Raw genomic sequence first — 17,379 nt, 5'->3', positions numbered from 1 at the left:
GGTTCAGCGTTAGAAAATCAATCAAGGTAATCCACCACATAAAAGGAAAGAAAAGAATCACATGATCATCTCAGTTGACACAGAAAAGGCATTTGACAAAGTCCAGCACCCATTCCTGATAAAAAACTCTCAATAAAATAGGTATAGGAGGGAAATTTCTCAGCGTAATAAAGGGCATCTTTACAAAACCAACAACCGACATCATTCTTAATTGAGAGAGGCTGAAGACATTCCTCTTGAGGACAGGAAGAAGACAAGGATGCCATTTATCACCAGTCCTGTTTAACATTGTATTGGAAGTCAAGTCCTAGCTAGAGCAGTAAGGCAAGAAAAAGATAAAGGGCATCCAAATTGGTAAAGAAGAAGTAAAATTGTCCCTATTTGTGGATGATATGTTATTATACATAGAAAACCCAAAAGACTCCACAAGAAAACTACTGGAACTAATAGAAAGATTCAGTAGAGTAGCAGGATACAAGAAAAACATTCAAAAATCAGTTGGATTTCTACACACCAAAAAAGAGAACAATAAAAATAAAATCAGGAGGACAATACCATTTGTAATAGCCCCCCTCCCAAAATTAAATACTTAGGAATAAATCTAACCAGGGATGTAAAAGACCTCTACAAAGAGAACTACAAAACACTACTGCAAGAAATGAAAAGAGATCCACATAAATGGAAAAACGTATCATGTTCATGGATAGGTAGAGTCAACATTGTGAAAATTACAGTTTTACCCAAAACAGTCTACAAATATAATGCAATCCCAATCCAAATACTAACATTCTTTAAAGAGATGGAAAAACTAATCATTAGCTTTATATGGAAAGGGAAGAGGCCCTAAAAAAAAAAAAAATAAAGCACTACTGAAGAAGCATGAAGTAGGAGGTCTTGTACTGCCTGACCTGAGAACCTACTATACAGCCATGGTAGTCAAAACAGCCTGGTACTGGTACAATAACAGATACATTGACCAATGGAACAGAATTGAGAACCCAGATGTAAATCCATCTACCCATGGTCACCTGGTCTTTGACAAGGGCCCAAAGTCCATTAAATGGAGAAAAGACAATCTTTTTAACAAATGGTACTGGCAAAACTGTATGTCCATCTGCAAAAAAATGAAACAGGACCCATACATCACACCATACACAAAAACTAATTCCACATGTATCAAAGACCTAAATACAAAGCCAAAAACTCTAAAGATCATACAAGAAAAAGTAGGATCAACACTAGAGGCCCTAATACACGACATTAACAGAATATAAACCATAACTAACAACACACAAACTCCAAAAGATAAGCTTGATAGCTGGAATCTTCTAAGCATTGAACACTGTGCTCATCAAAAGACTATCAAACGAATAAAAAGAGAACCTACAGACTGGGAGAAAATTTTTGGCTATTCCATATCCGATCAAGGTCTAATCTCTAAAATCTACAGGAAAATCCATCACCTCTACAACAGAAAGACAAAAAATTCGATTAAAAAATGGGCAAGGGAAATGAACAGACACTTCACCAAAGAAGACATTCAGGCAGCTAACAGACACATGAGGAAATGCTTGTGATCACTAGCCATTACAGAAATGCAAATCAAAATCACAATGAGATACCATCTCACCCCGGCATTACTGGCACGAATGAAAAAAAAGGAAAAAAATGTTGGAGAGGCTGCGGGGAGATTAGAACTCTTATGCACTGCTGGTGGGAATGCAAAATAGTACAACCATTTTGGAAAACGATATGGTGCCTCCTTAGAAAGCTAAAAATAGAAATACCATATGATCCAGCAATCCCACTCCTGGGGATATACCATATGGAAATAAGAGCTGTCACATGAATAGACATATACACACCCATATTCGTTGCAGCATTGTTCACAGTAGCAAAAAGATGGAAACAATCTAGATGCCCATCAACAGATGATTAGATTAACAAACTATGGTACATACACACAATGGAGTATTATGCAATGATAAAGAACAATGAAGAATCTGCAAAGCATTTCACAACATGGGTGAATCTGAAGGGCATTATACTGAGTGAAATAAGTCAATCACAAAAGGACAAATATTTTATGAGATGACTATAAAAACTCATGAAAAGGTGTACACACAAAAAGAAACAATCTTTGATGGCTATGAGAGAAGGGAGATGTGGGGATGGAAAAACACTAAATAGACAGTAGATAAGTGGTAACTTTGATGAAGGGTTAGACGGTACACAATACTGAGGAAGCCAGCACAACTTGTACAAGGCACCGTTACGGAAGCTCCATAGACACATTCAAACTCCCTGAGGAACCAAATTACTGGGCTGAGGGCTTTGGGGACCATGGTCTTGGGGAACGTATAGCTCAATTGGCATTAACAGTAGTTAATAAAGAAAATTTTCTACATTCTACTTTGGTGAGTAGCATCTGGGGTCTTAAAAGCCTGTAAGCAGCCATCTGAGATACTGGTCTCACCCCTTTGGGAGCAAGGGAAAAAGAAGAAAACTAAAGACACAAGGGAAAAATTAGTCAAAGGGCTAATGGACCACAACTACCAAGGCCTCCACCAGACTGAGTACAGTACAGCTAGATGGTGCCCAGCTACCACCACTGACTTCCCTGACAGAGATCACAATAGAGGGTCCCAAACAGAGCTGGAGAAAAATGTAGAACAAAATTCTAACTCATAAAAAGAGACCAGACTTACTGGCCTGACAGAGACTGGAGAAACCCTAAGAGTATGGCCCCGGACACCCTTTTAGCTCAGTAACAAAGTCACTACCAAGGTTCCCCTTTCAGCCAAAGATTAGACAGGCCCATAAAACAAAACAAGACTAAAAGGGCACACCAGGCCAGGGGCAAGGACTAGAAGGCAGGAAGGGACAGGAAAGCTGGTAATGGAAGCCCAAGGTTGAGAAGGGAGAATGTTGTCATGTCGTGGGGCTGGTAACTAATGTCATAAAACAATGTGTGTACTAACTGTTTAATGAGAAGCTAGTTCTGTAAACCTTCATCTAAAGTACAATTAAAAAAAAATTGTAGCTGGAAGGTACTTCTTCTTGACATAAAAGTCTAGTTTGGAAAAATCAGAGTTTATGAAATCAGAGAAGCTAAGGGGTCTCCCAGCAGTCCTTGTCCCTATTACTAGCTCCTGTACCTTCTGCACCCCCCTTCTACTTCCTTCTTTCAGTTACTATGACATCTCTCTGTCTTTGTACTATGGCTGCTGCCAGGAGTCCCCAACATCATCTTCTGACCCCATAGCCCAACTCTTTGCTTCCCAAGTATGGTGGCTCTTGCCTGCCAGCCATGGAACCACTAAACAGGTGGGACACCCCCCCCCCCACCAGAAAAAAGTCTTGGCTAGTTCGGGTACAGCCCAGGTTTCAGGACAAAGCTTTAGGCAACACTTGACTCTCATAGAACTGGCCTTTGACCACAGCAGTCTGATTTCCAAGCATTTATTCTATGGAGATCCTTTGATGAAATGTGGGTTTAGAAAATGATGATCAGGTTTTTTTTTTTTTTTTTCATATATGATAACAGTTTTCAGTTGTTGCCATCAAGTCAGCTCTACCCCGTGCGCGTCAGAGTAGAACTGTGCTCCAAAGGTTTTCTGTGGTTAATTTTTCAACAGTAGGTTGCCAGGCCTTTCTTCTGAGTCACTGCTGTGTGGACTTGAACTTCCAACCTTTTGGTTAGCAGCTGATTGCATCAACCATTTGTATCACCCAGGGACTCCTTTAAAATGATAGATAAAACTGCCCCCACAGTACTACTGTAAGGGGGATTAGTGACATTAATTATGCCTTAGTTTAGACTAGTGTAACTTGAAGGTAGTCTTAAACACAAGGGACTGTAATTAGATAAAAACAGAGCTTCCTGGGCTGAACCACAAATGAGACATGTGTTTTTATTCACCTGAGATGCAGCTTAATCATAGCTTCTGCCCAGGTAGCTGCTTATTGACCTTGACTTAGATGTGGCCCTGCCCGAGTACAATACACAGGAAGGGCAGAGGGCCTGGGAGATAGATGAGATGAGAAAGGAGTGTTCAGTTTACCTTCAATTCTGCCTTCCCAGAGGCCATCATGAGAGAGAAGATAGTTAACTCCAAGAACTAGTTCTGAAAAATTATGAAATCCAAACCCAGTCTCCCTCAGACTAATGAGGTCTGGGAAGTGACAAATATTAGACTGTCCAAATATTAGATTGTCCAACCTGTTTGTTTTAATCGATTGTGTAACAGTGTGTGGCAGGTGGCAGTGTTTTATTAAAACCAGCACTCACTAGCTGGTAATAAAAATGCAGTCCCCTAACAGGTGAAGTCAGGCTTGGTTGGTACAAGCCTGACTGACTTTCTCACTGCTCTGAAACTCCTAATGAGAAACATGCAGAGCCCATAATTGATGCCTAGGCTGGACTGGAGGTAGGAAAGGAACCTGCCCAGGCCAAGTGAAGGTTGATCCTCCGTGATCCCATAGCTTCTTCTGCTGCTTCTTTGGCATTTTATAACTGTCGGCAGTTCCCTAACCTGTCTCACTCGCCTCTGAGCATTCCGTGGGGAGGCACTGTTACAGGAAACATTTCTTGAAATAGGAGGATAAGGCTCTGTCTTCTTATTTAAAAAAAAAAAAAATCTGGTTTCTTTATTTTCGTGATTTAAATGGAACCTGTATTATTTAATCTACCTTACCAGGGAGAGTTTATTTTTATCGACAGTAACTTTAAAGTTACTGAGAGGCCTTGAGGAAGCATTCCAGTTCACCTCCCACGCCCTGCTTGCTAAAATGCAGACACGTCTCTGCTGTTTGAATTTACAGTTTCAGTCTCTGGCTGACCAGACTGCAGAAGTGAATGGTGCTTGCAAGAATAATCCTGCCTGTGTTAGAAATTAGCCTGCTTGAGTTTACGTAATATCGATAAGAAAACCAAAGCCTAGAATTGAATTGGCCCATACATGAATTTCATTTCCTTTTTGAGACACTACATAATTAATCCAATAATTGATCAACACATATAAATGACGACTGTGAGCAAAACGCTGAGCTGAGTGCTGTGGGAAAAAAACAGAAGTTGTCCGCGTTTAGGGAACGTGGTCCCGTGGTTGAATAAGTAGACTTGGGGAAGGGGCGGAGTTTACAGAACAAGGCAGTAACTGGTTAGGTGCCTAGTGGCTTGTAAAGCCCTCAGCAAGCATAGACAGACCACGTGGGGTGCAACGCTTTGTGGAGGATGTAACCCTGAGTTGGGCCTTCCAGAAGAGAACCAGTGCTGAAGGCCAGGCACAAGGTTAAGAAAAGTAGGGTGGTAAATGTGTAGAAAAGGAGCCCTGGTGGTACAGTAGTTAGGCACTTGGTTGCTAACTGAAAGACTGACAGTTCAAACGCACCCGCAGCTCTGCGGGAGAAAGATCTGGCAATCTGGTCCCTTAAAGAGTACAGTTAAGAAAATCCTATGGAGCAGTTTTATTCTGTAACACATGAGGTCGCTATGAATCGGAAGCAACTCAACAGCACCCAACAATAACAACAAATCTCTACACGGAAGTTATTTTAACTAGAGCATACCTATATGTTCTGTCATTAAAGATACCTTTTCATGGGCTGATGAGAGGCGTGCACTCTAACCTTTTCATTGCTAAGCTAGGGCCCCTGAACAGGACTACCACATGTGGTTAAGCACTTAGTACTCCACACACAGGTACCCAATGAGGAGAGGCTGAAATCCAGGTGAGTTTTGCTTCCTTTGCGTGTTGGTAATGGACTGTTTCTGCCCAAGCAGGGAGCACCTTTTCTCTGCCAGGCTGCATATCTGTATGGCTACAGCCAAGCAGAGGGACACCTTTTTCTGATTGGTTCCCAGTAGGGGTGGCTGTTTTTATGTACACAAAGGATGACTGTTTATGTATATGTGTAGGACAGCTACGGCTTTGCCTCTAAATCTTAATCTGACACTGAATTAAAGAGAACAAACCTGTCACTGTCGAGTCGATTCCAACTCATAGTGACACTATAGGACAGAGTAGAACTACCCCAAGGGTTTCCAAGGAGCAGCTGGTAGATTCGAACTGCCAGCCTTTTGATTAGCAGCCATAGCTCTTAACCACTTCGCCACCAGGGCTCTATATGAGAGAACACTGAGATGGATTATCGAAGTTCCATGTACAATTAGTCTCCCTACTTAAAGAGGAACTTTCAAGTAGGTATCTGCCTGATACAATTTAAGCATAGGAGTGATGCGTGTGTCTTGGAGGGGTGGAGGGAAAAGGCAGAGATATGCTCTAAGGCCCCTTAATAGTGCTAAAATTCTTTGAATCCATAAATTGAACTTGATGCTAAATTTAAATAAAGTCATTTTTAATTTAAGCCAAAGCAATGTTTTCCTAATAATATCTGAAGGCCTTCCATGTTCCTTTTGTCACAATACAATTCAGTTATTGACTGGGCCCTCTAATTGCACTCACATACTTTAAGTACTTCTGAGAAGAACTAAAGCAGAAGAAGGTTAGGCTTCTGTCTTCGAATATTAGCTACTTAGGAAAAGAGAAATACTACCACAAAATTAGAGAATCAATCATTCATAAAAACCACTTGTCGAGTCAGTTCTGACTCATGGCAACCCCACGTGTGTCAGAGTAGAACTGTGCTCTGTAAGGTTTTCAGCAGCTGATTTTCCGGAAGTATACTGCCAGGGCTTTCTTCCAAGGCCCCCTCGGGTGGGCTTGAACCTCCAGCGTTATGGTTAGCAGCAGAGTGTGTTAACCGTTTGCACCACCCAGGGACTCCCAACCATTTATTGGGGTATTAATTGAATACCCTTGCCAGATATACTAGGTCTTGATTTTTACACTACAGTAGGACTCCAGGTGTGAGCTGGAATTTTCATGTGCTGTGAAAAGTGGTAAGAAACCAACCAGAAAGCTCTAACTGACCAGTAACATTTCCTGCCCGTGATCATTATGAGGTAAAGATACGAAACAGGTAGTAAATTAGGATTAAAATTAGCCAATCGGTCACAGCAATGCCATCTTAATATGTCTTACTTTGTTCCTCACCACCATAGAGTTCTTAGTGTCCTCAGAAGTATGTTTTGTGTGTACTTCCCTGTGCAGGCTGACACCAGAGAAAGTGTGAGCCCTGCGTAACAGCTTTTTTCCTCCCTCTCCACATTCCTTTCTTCCTCTCTTTTCCTTCTTTGGCAATGGCTAAAGGTCCCTTTCCTGAGAGGCCTGAAACTGATAAAGGGAGCCCACTTCCATGTCCACACTGGTCTGCCTCCTTTCCATAGTGGTTCAAAACAGTCACCATCTTGACTTTCTTCCCCTTCACTCCCTCTTTTATCAGTGTCACCAAAAACAATGCTGTCAAGTCGATTCTAACTCAGTGACCCTATAAGGTCAGAGTAGAACTGCCCCAAAGGGTTTCCAAGGAGCAACTGGTATATTCAAACTGCCAACCTTCTTGGTTAGCAGCTGAGCTCTTAACCACTGTGTCAGCAGGGCTCCTTATCAATGGTATGCCTAGTTTTTCCAAAGCCTCTCCACCTCCGGCAAAGGGCCATCATCACCCAGTACTATCCCAAAATACCGGTAATTCCAATACTGATGTGCATGAAAAAATCTTCAAATTCAGTAATAGTCAAAGACATCAATCAAAATACTGGTTTTGTCTTCTCAGACTGATAAAAATAATAATAGTTGTATTCAGTGTTGAGAGGTACGTATACAAGGTTGTTGGAAGTGTAAATTGGTAGAACATTTCTGGAGGACCGTGTGGTGGTAGCTTTCTAAGTTAAAGAAGCATATACTGTACTCTTTGAATCCAGAAGTTCTACTCCTATTAAACAGAAATATACAGGTGTGCAGATTACCTTTAAATAGGTATTTATTATACCATATTTTATAGCAGTGAAAAAATAGGAACATACTATATGTCCAATGATAGGGAAAGGTTAATTAAACTATAAAACATTGAAACACATATAATGAAATGAAATACTATACTATGAGGCTGTCAAAACTTTATCTACCACATACTGTTGTTCTAAGGACCTGTCAAGACAGCCCCCAAGTTCATGGTGACCACATATAGAAGAAAAACAAGGTGCATACAAATATATAGTGTGGTCCTATTTAAACATATTTGTGTATTAGTATGTACTTAGAAAATGATCTGGAAGGATGTGAACATCAAACCATTAATATAAACTGTCACATTTGTAGTTATTAACCACAACTTTATTCGAGCACTCTCTTAGACCCTGTGGTCAGTATAAAAATGATTAAAACTCTCACCCTACTCTGGGGTTGTCACACTGAAGAGCTAGCAAGAGCAAGGAAAAGAGGGGTGAATAGATGGATAGTGTGTGTGTGAGAGAGAGAGGGAGAGGGAGAGAAAGTGGTTCATAGCACACAAAGGCCTTAGAAATGGGCAGACCTGAGTTTGAATCCCAGCTCAGGTAGACACTAGCAAGGCTTCAAGCTGTTTCATTCTTCTTCGAACCTTGCTGAGGATTTGCACTTCTAACAGGTTCCCAGCAAGTTATTACATAGGTTAAGTTATAACTTGTGTGTGTGTATAACTTCCTGGGAACTTGTTGGAAATGCAAATTCTCAGCAGGGGTTCAAAACAGAATGAACCGGTTTGAAGTCCTGAACCCTAGCTCTGTGGACTTGGGCAAGATATTCGACCTCTGAGAGCTCCAGATTCCTGATCTGTAAAATGGGGATAATGATTCCTACCTAGCCTGAGTGGTTGTGAAGATTAGAAACTGTGTATCTAAATTAGTGTAGTGCTTTGTTAAATAACAGCAACCACAAGTGGACCCAGGTAACTATAATAAAAGGTGGTGACATAAGAGTAGTGCAAACAAAGGGCTGAGGGGGTTCCCAGCCGGAAGGTTCACACCTGGCAGGAGGCTGCACATGAGCGAGCAGGGGCCCTCCCAGCCTCCAAGTGATCTGCCGCTCAGCACACGGCTAGGCAGGGCAGAGCTGGGCAGAGCTGGGCAGCGTGGGGCCCACTGGCGCAGAACAGTGACCGGGAGCACAGAGGAGCCGAGCAAGTCCTGGCACAGTTAGTTGGACATTTATGAGTGAAGCAGCCTGCCCTGCAGCTATTGCCCTTAGGGCTAGCACTGAGCAGGGTTAGAATGGGGACCTGGAAAGGGCTCAGCTGGCAAAGTTGACTGTAGCCCATCACTGGGAAGTGAAGATCATTCCACTCACCTCAGAGCGAGGTTAGGTCATTTTTCCTTCCACCCCCTTCTGGATGGCTATGGTGAAGCGTTTTTTGCTCTTCTCCAGCTCAGAGGCTGAGAATGGCGTGGAGGAGAAGAAGAAGATCTACAGGTTGCCGACAGCCCAGTCCCCCACCCCATCCAGCGAGGCTGAGTCCCCGGACCAGAAGAGAGTCATTTGCCTGTGGTAAGTGCTCGTGTTGTCTCTTTGTTCTTTTTTGCCTTTTGGGGAGGAGGAATTGCTGGGAGCAGTTGTTTCTAGTTTTGTGGTTGTTAAAAGATTGAGGAGCTACTATAGGTAAACAACTCCCTTGAGAAAGAAGTGGAGAGTTATTCATTGATTCATACGTGGGTTGGAGTTTAACTTCCTCTGGCATCTTTTTTGTTGTTGTTGAGAATATACACAGCAAAACACACCAATCTGACCAGTTCTACATGTACAATTCGGTAACATTGATTACATTCTTTGAGTTGTGGAACCATTCTCACCCTCCTTTTCTGAGTTGTTCCTCCATCATTATCATAAACTCAGTGCTCCCTAAGGTTCCTATCTAATCTTTCCGTTTGCCGTTGTCACTTTGGTCCCATATAGACAGTTCTTAAATGAACATAATGCTGAAGGCAGACTTTTTTTTTTTTTTTTTACTAGTTAAGCTGAACTGTTATTTAGTTCTAATAGGAATTCAGGGATAATTTTGGTTTAAGTTTTAAAGAGTCTCTGGCATCTTTTCTTAGCAGCATCTTTTTCTCCTTCCTGTCCCAGCCTTCTGCAGCAGGAACGTCTGCCCCTTTCTTTTGTGAAGCACTGATTTTGCTACTTGATAAAACCAGGTGACTCACTCTCGGAAAAGATTTAGAAAAAACCTGAGAAGGCTGGCCAGGTTGCTAATGAGGCCTGCCCAGGTTGGAGTGTGTGGACAGCCCCTGGGTGTGCACATCTGCTGTCTCACTTTCCTGGCAGCCTCTGGAAAGAGTGCAGGAGAAGCCAGGCCCTAGTCTTACCGGGGATCCACAGGGCAGGGCGTGTAAGCTTCTGGTAGCTGCCTGCCTATTTCCTGTGACTGGTGGTGTGAGGGATGGTTGATGTGGTTGTAAGAGGGTGTGGGGCTTTGGGAGGGGGTCTAACTGTAGTCCCCTTACTCTCAGAAGCACTAATTACATGTCCTCTTTCATATGGAAGAGAGAAGTAGGGACTTAAAGTTGTTTTTCAAACCTTAAAAGAGAGCTTAAAGTGGCACAGTGGTTAAGATCTCGGCTGCTAACCCAAAGGTCGACAGTTCAGATCCACCAGCGTCTCCTTAGAAACTCTATGGGGCAGTTCTCCTGTGCCCTATAGGGTTGCTATGAGCCAGAACTGGCTCAGGGGCAATGGGTTTGGTTTCTTTGGTTTATCTATACCAAGTGGAGGAGTGATTGCTCTCCACCACCCCCCCCCCACCACTATTAAAACTGTTAGAACTGCTGCCTTCTATTTCCTGTGGCCTCTGCTGAAAAAAGGGATGATTAAATAGCTCCTGCTCTTCACTTCCTCTCTGGCTACCCAGGAAACCTTGGTGCCATAGTGGTTAAGAGCTATGGCTGATAACCTAAAGGTCAGCGGTTCTAATCCACCAGGCACTCCTTGGAAACCCTGTGGGGCAGTTCTGCTCTGCCCTGTAGGGTCACTATGAGTCGGAATCAACTCGACAGCACTGTTTTTGTTTTGGCGGGGGCGGGGGTGGGTTCCAGCTACCCAGCCCATATCTTCTCTCCAAATCTATACTTCCTTCAAGACCAAGCATAAGTTTTACTTCTTCCCCCAAACTTTTCTTTACTGACTGTGACACCCAGTTCTCTCTCCATTTTTTCTGCATGCCTGTTTTGTGGCATCTCACTTTTAACCATTTTTCCTGCAGTTGTTTCCTCTCAGGGCATTTGCCTCACTCACTAGGTGACTCTCTCTACAAAGGCACCAAGCGTGTTGTTTCTTGTATCTTCCAGCACTGTTGACTGGCTGCAGCAGGCACTTCAAAAACACTGTTGGTTTTACTCCAAACCCAGGCTTCTGATGAGAATAATACAGTCCTCATCAGGGCGTGCGTGGTAAACTTCTTGGGGGTGTGATCTGTGCAGTTGGGGAGGGCCCTGCGCTTGGCATAATGCTCTGTTGTCCCTGTCTTGAAATTCTTAGTAATTTTTTAACATGGGGCCCCAATTTTTCATTTTGCACTGGGCTCTTGATCCTGTGCGTAGTCACCTGTAGGAAATGAGAGGAGCATGTTGAGAAGACCCACAGAAATCAATCCTATGTAAATAAGTGCCCCACCCTCGGAGGACAGTGCTGTGCAAACAAGCCCCTTTACTGCTTGTGCCTTTTGAACTTACCAAGAGTAGTTCTACCCTGTTTGTCACATTTGCAGACAGCCCATGGTTTTTCAAAAGGTGCGATCATTTCTTCAGCAATGCCATTTGTATTCGTTAACCTGAATCAGTACAGGGGATAAATTCAAATCAGCAAATGATATAAATCATATGTAATTTGACATATGTAAAAATAATCTTATTTTTAAGCAGAATTCAAATATTTACTCACATTTTCCAAAAAAATTAATCCTTGGAGTTAGTTCTAAGGAAACTTATACCTGTGAGTAGATGCAGTGGGCTGTAGCTGAATCCAAATCCATTTACCTTGAATTGATGAAGAGTTTTATCTGTGGCTTTAGCATCATGGAGCCAGGTGCTGTTGGGGGCTGGAAGGGGCCTAGGAGACACATGGGCCATCATTTCACAGCTGAGAAAACTAGAGTCTGTTGTCATCCAAGCTTCAGTCATTCCTGTTCATCTGTCACACCACCTGAATTACTCAGGATTCTTAAATCTGCTTTGAACCAAATATTTCTTTAAGTGATCCTCGTTCTAATCATGGATTTCATTGCCATTCTCCCCCCCCAATAAACAATAAAATAGCCGTATAACTCGATAGCACTATAAGTATATAATAAGACTTACTGAGGATCTATATACCTCTAAAAATCATACATGAATTCTACTTTAAAATTACTGTTTTTAGTTGTAGACTTGAAGATATGTGTAAAATCATGCAGCTACTAAAATAAGGAACTAGGGCTAGAATTGCCTTAGTAGGAAATGCTGGAGATCTGGCATCTACCCTTAATAAACAAAGGAAGTCTTGACTTCCATTTCACTTCTATTTTCCCAATCTGTGGTGTTTTTGTCTCTCTTTTCCTCATACCCAGTTTCTGCTCATCATGTAAGGCCAGACGTATTAGTCCACATTGTTCTATTGGCCTTTTCTTCTCTTACCTCCTGCTAGACTTACTGTCTATATATCTTCTCCTAAGTTCTATGATATGCATTGTTTTGTTGCTACAGCATCCACTGCCCTTTGGAAAAAAAAAGTTTCATTTGTACCCAGGCTTTTTAAGGATAGACACTGTCCTGTGTGCCCCAAGGCATTTAACACAATGCCCTACTCAATAAATACTTGTTAAATATTAATAGAATTCTGAAACAAAAATATTCTTTGATTGAGCTATAGCTGCAATTCTGTTTAATAATTTGCCTCTAGTGCTCCTCTTTAAACTGATGAAAGTACTTTCGAAATGATATCATTACTTTCACAACTCGATTATTACTTCTCCCTTCAATAATTTACCATTTGTGCAGTTGGAGACAGCCTGCTGAAATCATTCCAGCTTCCTAGGACACATGCTATGGAAATACCCTTAGAATATTATGAATAATCATTGATGTCTGAAAGAGAAAAATGAATGTCCAGTTTTCTTGTGGTATGATATAATCAAGATTTATTACAGAAATATTAATGAAGTAGCATAAAATATCCATCTTATAGAGTCCCTGGGTTTTCTTTCCCCAGGTCAAAATCCGGTTCCGATGGTACCTCCTCCTTAGCAGGTGATAAGAACGACTGTAAGACAGAAAGCAAAACTGACTCCAAGGCTGAAAGGAAAAAGTCTTCGTCTTCCAGCCAGGTAATCTGGGAAGGGAATGGAATGTGCACCATCTCAGAGTAAGACAGAAGTATTGAGGCCACTGGAAAGAACTCAAGTGTGCAGTTTTCTGCTGGTCGGAATGAATCTAGGTGTAGGCTTGAGAGAGTCTAGAAGAATGGACAGGCTGAGGTTCCTTCAGTCAGTCTTTCATCAATATTATATTTTACAACTGACCTTTCAACACATACTGAGGGGCAATGAGTTCCAGGCTCAGATCCCTAACTCTGACAAGAACTCAGAAAGCAGGGACCAACCCAGAGTAATGTGCTTGTCTAATAAGTAGCTAGGATGAGGAAAGGGGTGACATCCTTGCATTAAAATGAAATAGTCTGACAAGGCTCCTTCCTGAGAAGGGGGCTTCCCATCTGCATACAGAGGAAGAAAACCTGTGAACAGGCCATCATTCTCCTCCAGATGTCATTTTGATTCTGCTGTAACATATACCCCAAGAGGTACAAAACCCAGTTCTGTGTCAGAGTCTGACACATTTACTGCGCTGGAAAATTTTTTTTTTTTTTTTTGACATTTTACGCCTAAATACTTGAACATGTATCTCCTGGGGCAGGGGAACTATTGGCACACATGGTAAATATAGCTAAATATTAAATACATAAAAATATTATAAACACAAAATGTATATCAAGTAGCCACAGTTGTCCCAGTAATGAGTGTCCTTTATCAAAGTTTCTCTTCCTTGCCAGGATCCAATTTAGAGTCATACTGCCTTTATTTGGTCTGTTTTAGTTTAGATCAGTCCTCCCACATTTTTTTTAAACCTTTTATTACATTGATATTTTTGAAGAGTCTATGGCTTTTAAGTCAAGTGTACAATCAGTGCTCACTGTGCCATTAAAAACAAAATCTTAATAAAGCTCCCCGAGAACACTTAGCTTTAATGAAGGCAACTTTCTGGATGAAAATGTGCATGAGGAAACAGCATGTGGTAATTCTCTTTATATAAGGTATTTACCTGTAAAATAGCTGACTCGCAGGACCATCTATCATCTTGATGATCTGCTCTGTAGCTCTTTTTTATGGCAATAATAGCCCAGTTTTTCTGTTAAGACTATTTGTACTTTGGATAATAACATATTAAGGGCATGTTTTTACCTTTTTGTGTGTGTGTGCTTATCTCTCTGTGATTATTTATCTTAAGCCTTTTCCTTATAAGACTTTTCCATCAAAAGCATCTTATGAGAAAGAGAAGTCCTTTAGAAGGAGGACCCAGCTCTACCAATTAATAGCTGTGTGGTGCTAATTAAGTCAGTCAGTATCCCTGAGGCACAGTGTCCTAATTCATGGAATGGGGACATGAGGTTCACAAGGTTATTTTGAGGATGACGTTTGTGAAAGCATTTTTACAAACTGTAAATTGCCGTCTGTACATTGCTGTCAGTGTGGAAGCAAATGCCGTGAAAATGAAGTGATTTGTAGCATTTCAGACTCTTGGGCCTTTTACTGCCCTGGAGAATTAAGTCTTTGTTAAGAAATCCTACTTGTCTTAACGGTCACCTCCCCCTGCCCCCTTGCGGCTAGTTAAGGAAATGCCTTCACAATAATCGTAGTAATAGTTACCATATGTCGTTCCACGCAGTAGATCCTTTAGGTGTATTCTCTCCTGTAAGCCTTATGGCATCCCCGTGAGGCAGGCACTGTCACAAAAAAGGGCGACTGAGATGAAGTGGCTAGGCCATGATAACACACTGAGTCAGAGGCAGAGTCAACACGGAATCTCAGGTTTGTCTGACTACACAGCTTTAACCACTGTACTCTTCTGCTTGCCTTGTGTCTTTATTGCCCTGGGATCTACCACCTTCCCTTGTGAGACTCCCTAGAATTTCATCTGGTTTCTTATTAGGGACATACTTGTTCAACCCTGTTTCCCTGCAGAAAGCTGACCACCAGCTATATTGTTATTATAAATCTAAGTCCAACCAACAAGTCACTAACCTTACTGGAGTATGAGATAATTTGTGCCCTGCCTCCTACTGTTTCTAACTGAAGGATTGTGTCAGAGACTCTAAGATCAGAGAGAAGGAATTCCTGAAGATACTCTTAAAAAAAAAAAAAAAATTTAAGGGAGGGAAAATTTGTTATTTAATTTAAATTGAAATGAAAATTTGTGATGTTTCACAAAAAGTGAGACCAATGATGCCTATATTTTGTTCTCGTTGTAGTACAAGGCAAATATGCACTTTCACAAGTTGTTTCTTGATGTCCCAACGGAGGAACCACTGAGGCAAAGTAAGTTCTGACCTGTTTGACATTTTAAGCTAAATATTTGAAAAGATGCTAATTAATTTTGGGGAAGAGAGAGGGCATGGTCTGGGGATTGAGTCATCAAGGGAAATAGGTTCCTGAAAGTCATGATATAAAAATACTGCCTGTTTCATTCAGCTCTCACCCAGCTAAGAGAGTAGAATGAGAAACTACTATGAATGAGAAGCTCCACGTGATATGGAATAATTTAAGGTGGTTCCAGAATGGTATCCTTGCCTTCTGTATTCACTGCTAAATTCCATGTGATTGAATTGTCCTTAAATTTAAGATAACAATCCTGGGGCACGAGAGACCACTCTGGCCAAGTCAATTCCAACTTATAAATGACCCCTATAGGACAGAGTAGAACTGCCCCACAGGGTTTCCAATGCTGTAAATCCTTATGGAAGCACACTGCCACATCTTTCTCCCATGGAGCAGCTGGTGGGTTTGAACTGCCAACCTTTTGGATAGCAGCCACGCACATAACCACTGCACCACCTAGAAGAAGGCTAAAAGAAAACAAAAATCTAAGTGGACAGACATGTGTTGGGTTCCCGCAATATGCAGGCTGTGACACTCACACCTAACATCCTCACCAGCACACCAGCTAAGCACCTACCCTGCTCTGCAGAGGTTCTTCAAGGGGCTAAGTTTCCATTCTAGCCTCTTGTGGTATAAAACAAACCAAAAACCCGTTGCCATCGAGTCGATTCTGACTCATAGCAACCCTATAGGACAGAGTAGAACTACCCCATAGGGTTTCCAAGGAGCAGCTGATGGATTCAAACTGCAGACCTTTTGGTCAGCAGCCCAGCTTTTAACCACTGCACCACCAGGGTCCCTCTCTTGGTATAAAAAACCCACTGCCGTCAAGTGGATTCCCACTCATAGCGACCCTAGAGGGCAGAGTAGAGCTGCCCCCGTAGTGTTTACAAGGAGGAGACAGATGCTGAATTCCTGCCATGAGCTCCAAACAGGAAGGTGTGCTCCTCCCCCACTGAGACCACTTATTTCAAAAAGACCATTAGGGAGAATCCCAGGAAGAGAGGGACAGGGGTGCTAATGTTAGCCCCCAGGTGACACAGCTCCCTAAAGAGAGATTTTTAAAAACACAGTTCTAGATCTCCCCTGTGAAATGATAAATCCCTTTCCATTTTGATTTTCATAGTAAAGTTTGTCAGATTCTGAATTAAAAAACAAACTAATCTGGACTGCTTTATTTCACTAAAGATGACTGAAAAAGAGGCAATAGTATATTATCTCTTCCCATTTCTGGTGAGAAATATATGTATGTGAAATTTTTATTTTAATGGAAATTCTAAGTGATGTTGATCTGTATTTTCCCAGGCTTTACCTGTGCTCTACAGAAAGAAATACTATACCAAGGAAAGCTCTTTGTATCAGAAAACTGGATTTGTTTTCACTCGAAGGTCTTTGGAAAAGACACTAAGGTTGGTATAATTTTAAAAAACAAAGCAACTTACTGTATATTGTGAATATTGTTTTAAAAATACATTATTGATAAATGAAATTTAGTGATACTTAAAAATATTTTCATCATTGTTATACTTTTATGTCAGGCTTCCTGAGTTACAGTCCCAAATATTATAGATTCTAAATGCCTCCAGACGACACTAACTTCCCTTTTTCTCTGAATTTCAGTTTCTTACTCATTTCCTTATAGACCACATAGGTCTTCACAGCTCTACTCTATACTTTTTTTTACCAAATATCACCAAAGAACATTCAGTACAGTTCATCTGGAGAATACACTGTAATTTGTTTCAAAAGGCATACATTAAAACCAAAACCATTTTTAAAGAAATATTAATTTTTTTACCTTATCCATACCAGTTACCACCA

The 17,379-nt window shown here is 41.5% G+C and overlaps 1 protein-coding gene across 2 annotated transcripts in view; it reads left to right on the top strand.

Annotated features, from left to right (window-relative positions):
- GRAMD2B (GRAM domain containing 2B) overlaps nucleotides 1-17,379 on the top strand; it is a 112,046-nt gene that overhangs the window by 67,789 nt on the left and 26,878 nt on the right. For both annotated transcript variants that reach the window (XM_049873499.1, XM_049873505.1), the window contains exons 2-5: nucleotides 9,309-9,428; nucleotides 13,119-13,233; nucleotides 15,432-15,498; nucleotides 16,864-16,967. In XM_049873499.1, coding sequence (XP_049729456.1) covers nucleotides 9,309-9,428; nucleotides 13,119-13,233; nucleotides 15,432-15,498; nucleotides 16,864-16,967 — 406 coding nt within the window. The remainder of the gene's footprint in view (nucleotides 1-9,308; nucleotides 9,429-13,118; nucleotides 13,234-15,431; nucleotides 15,499-16,863; nucleotides 16,968-17,379) is intronic.

The sequence above is a fragment of the Elephas maximus genome, chromosome 2 (genome assembly GCF_024166365.1).
Source record: "Elephas maximus indicus isolate mEleMax1 chromosome 2, mEleMax1 primary haplotype, whole genome shotgun sequence".
In the NCBI taxonomy this organism is placed as follows: Eukaryota; Metazoa; Chordata; class Mammalia; order Proboscidea; family Elephantidae; genus Elephas; species Elephas maximus.
This window is presented reverse-complemented; position numbering and strand designations above follow the sequence as displayed.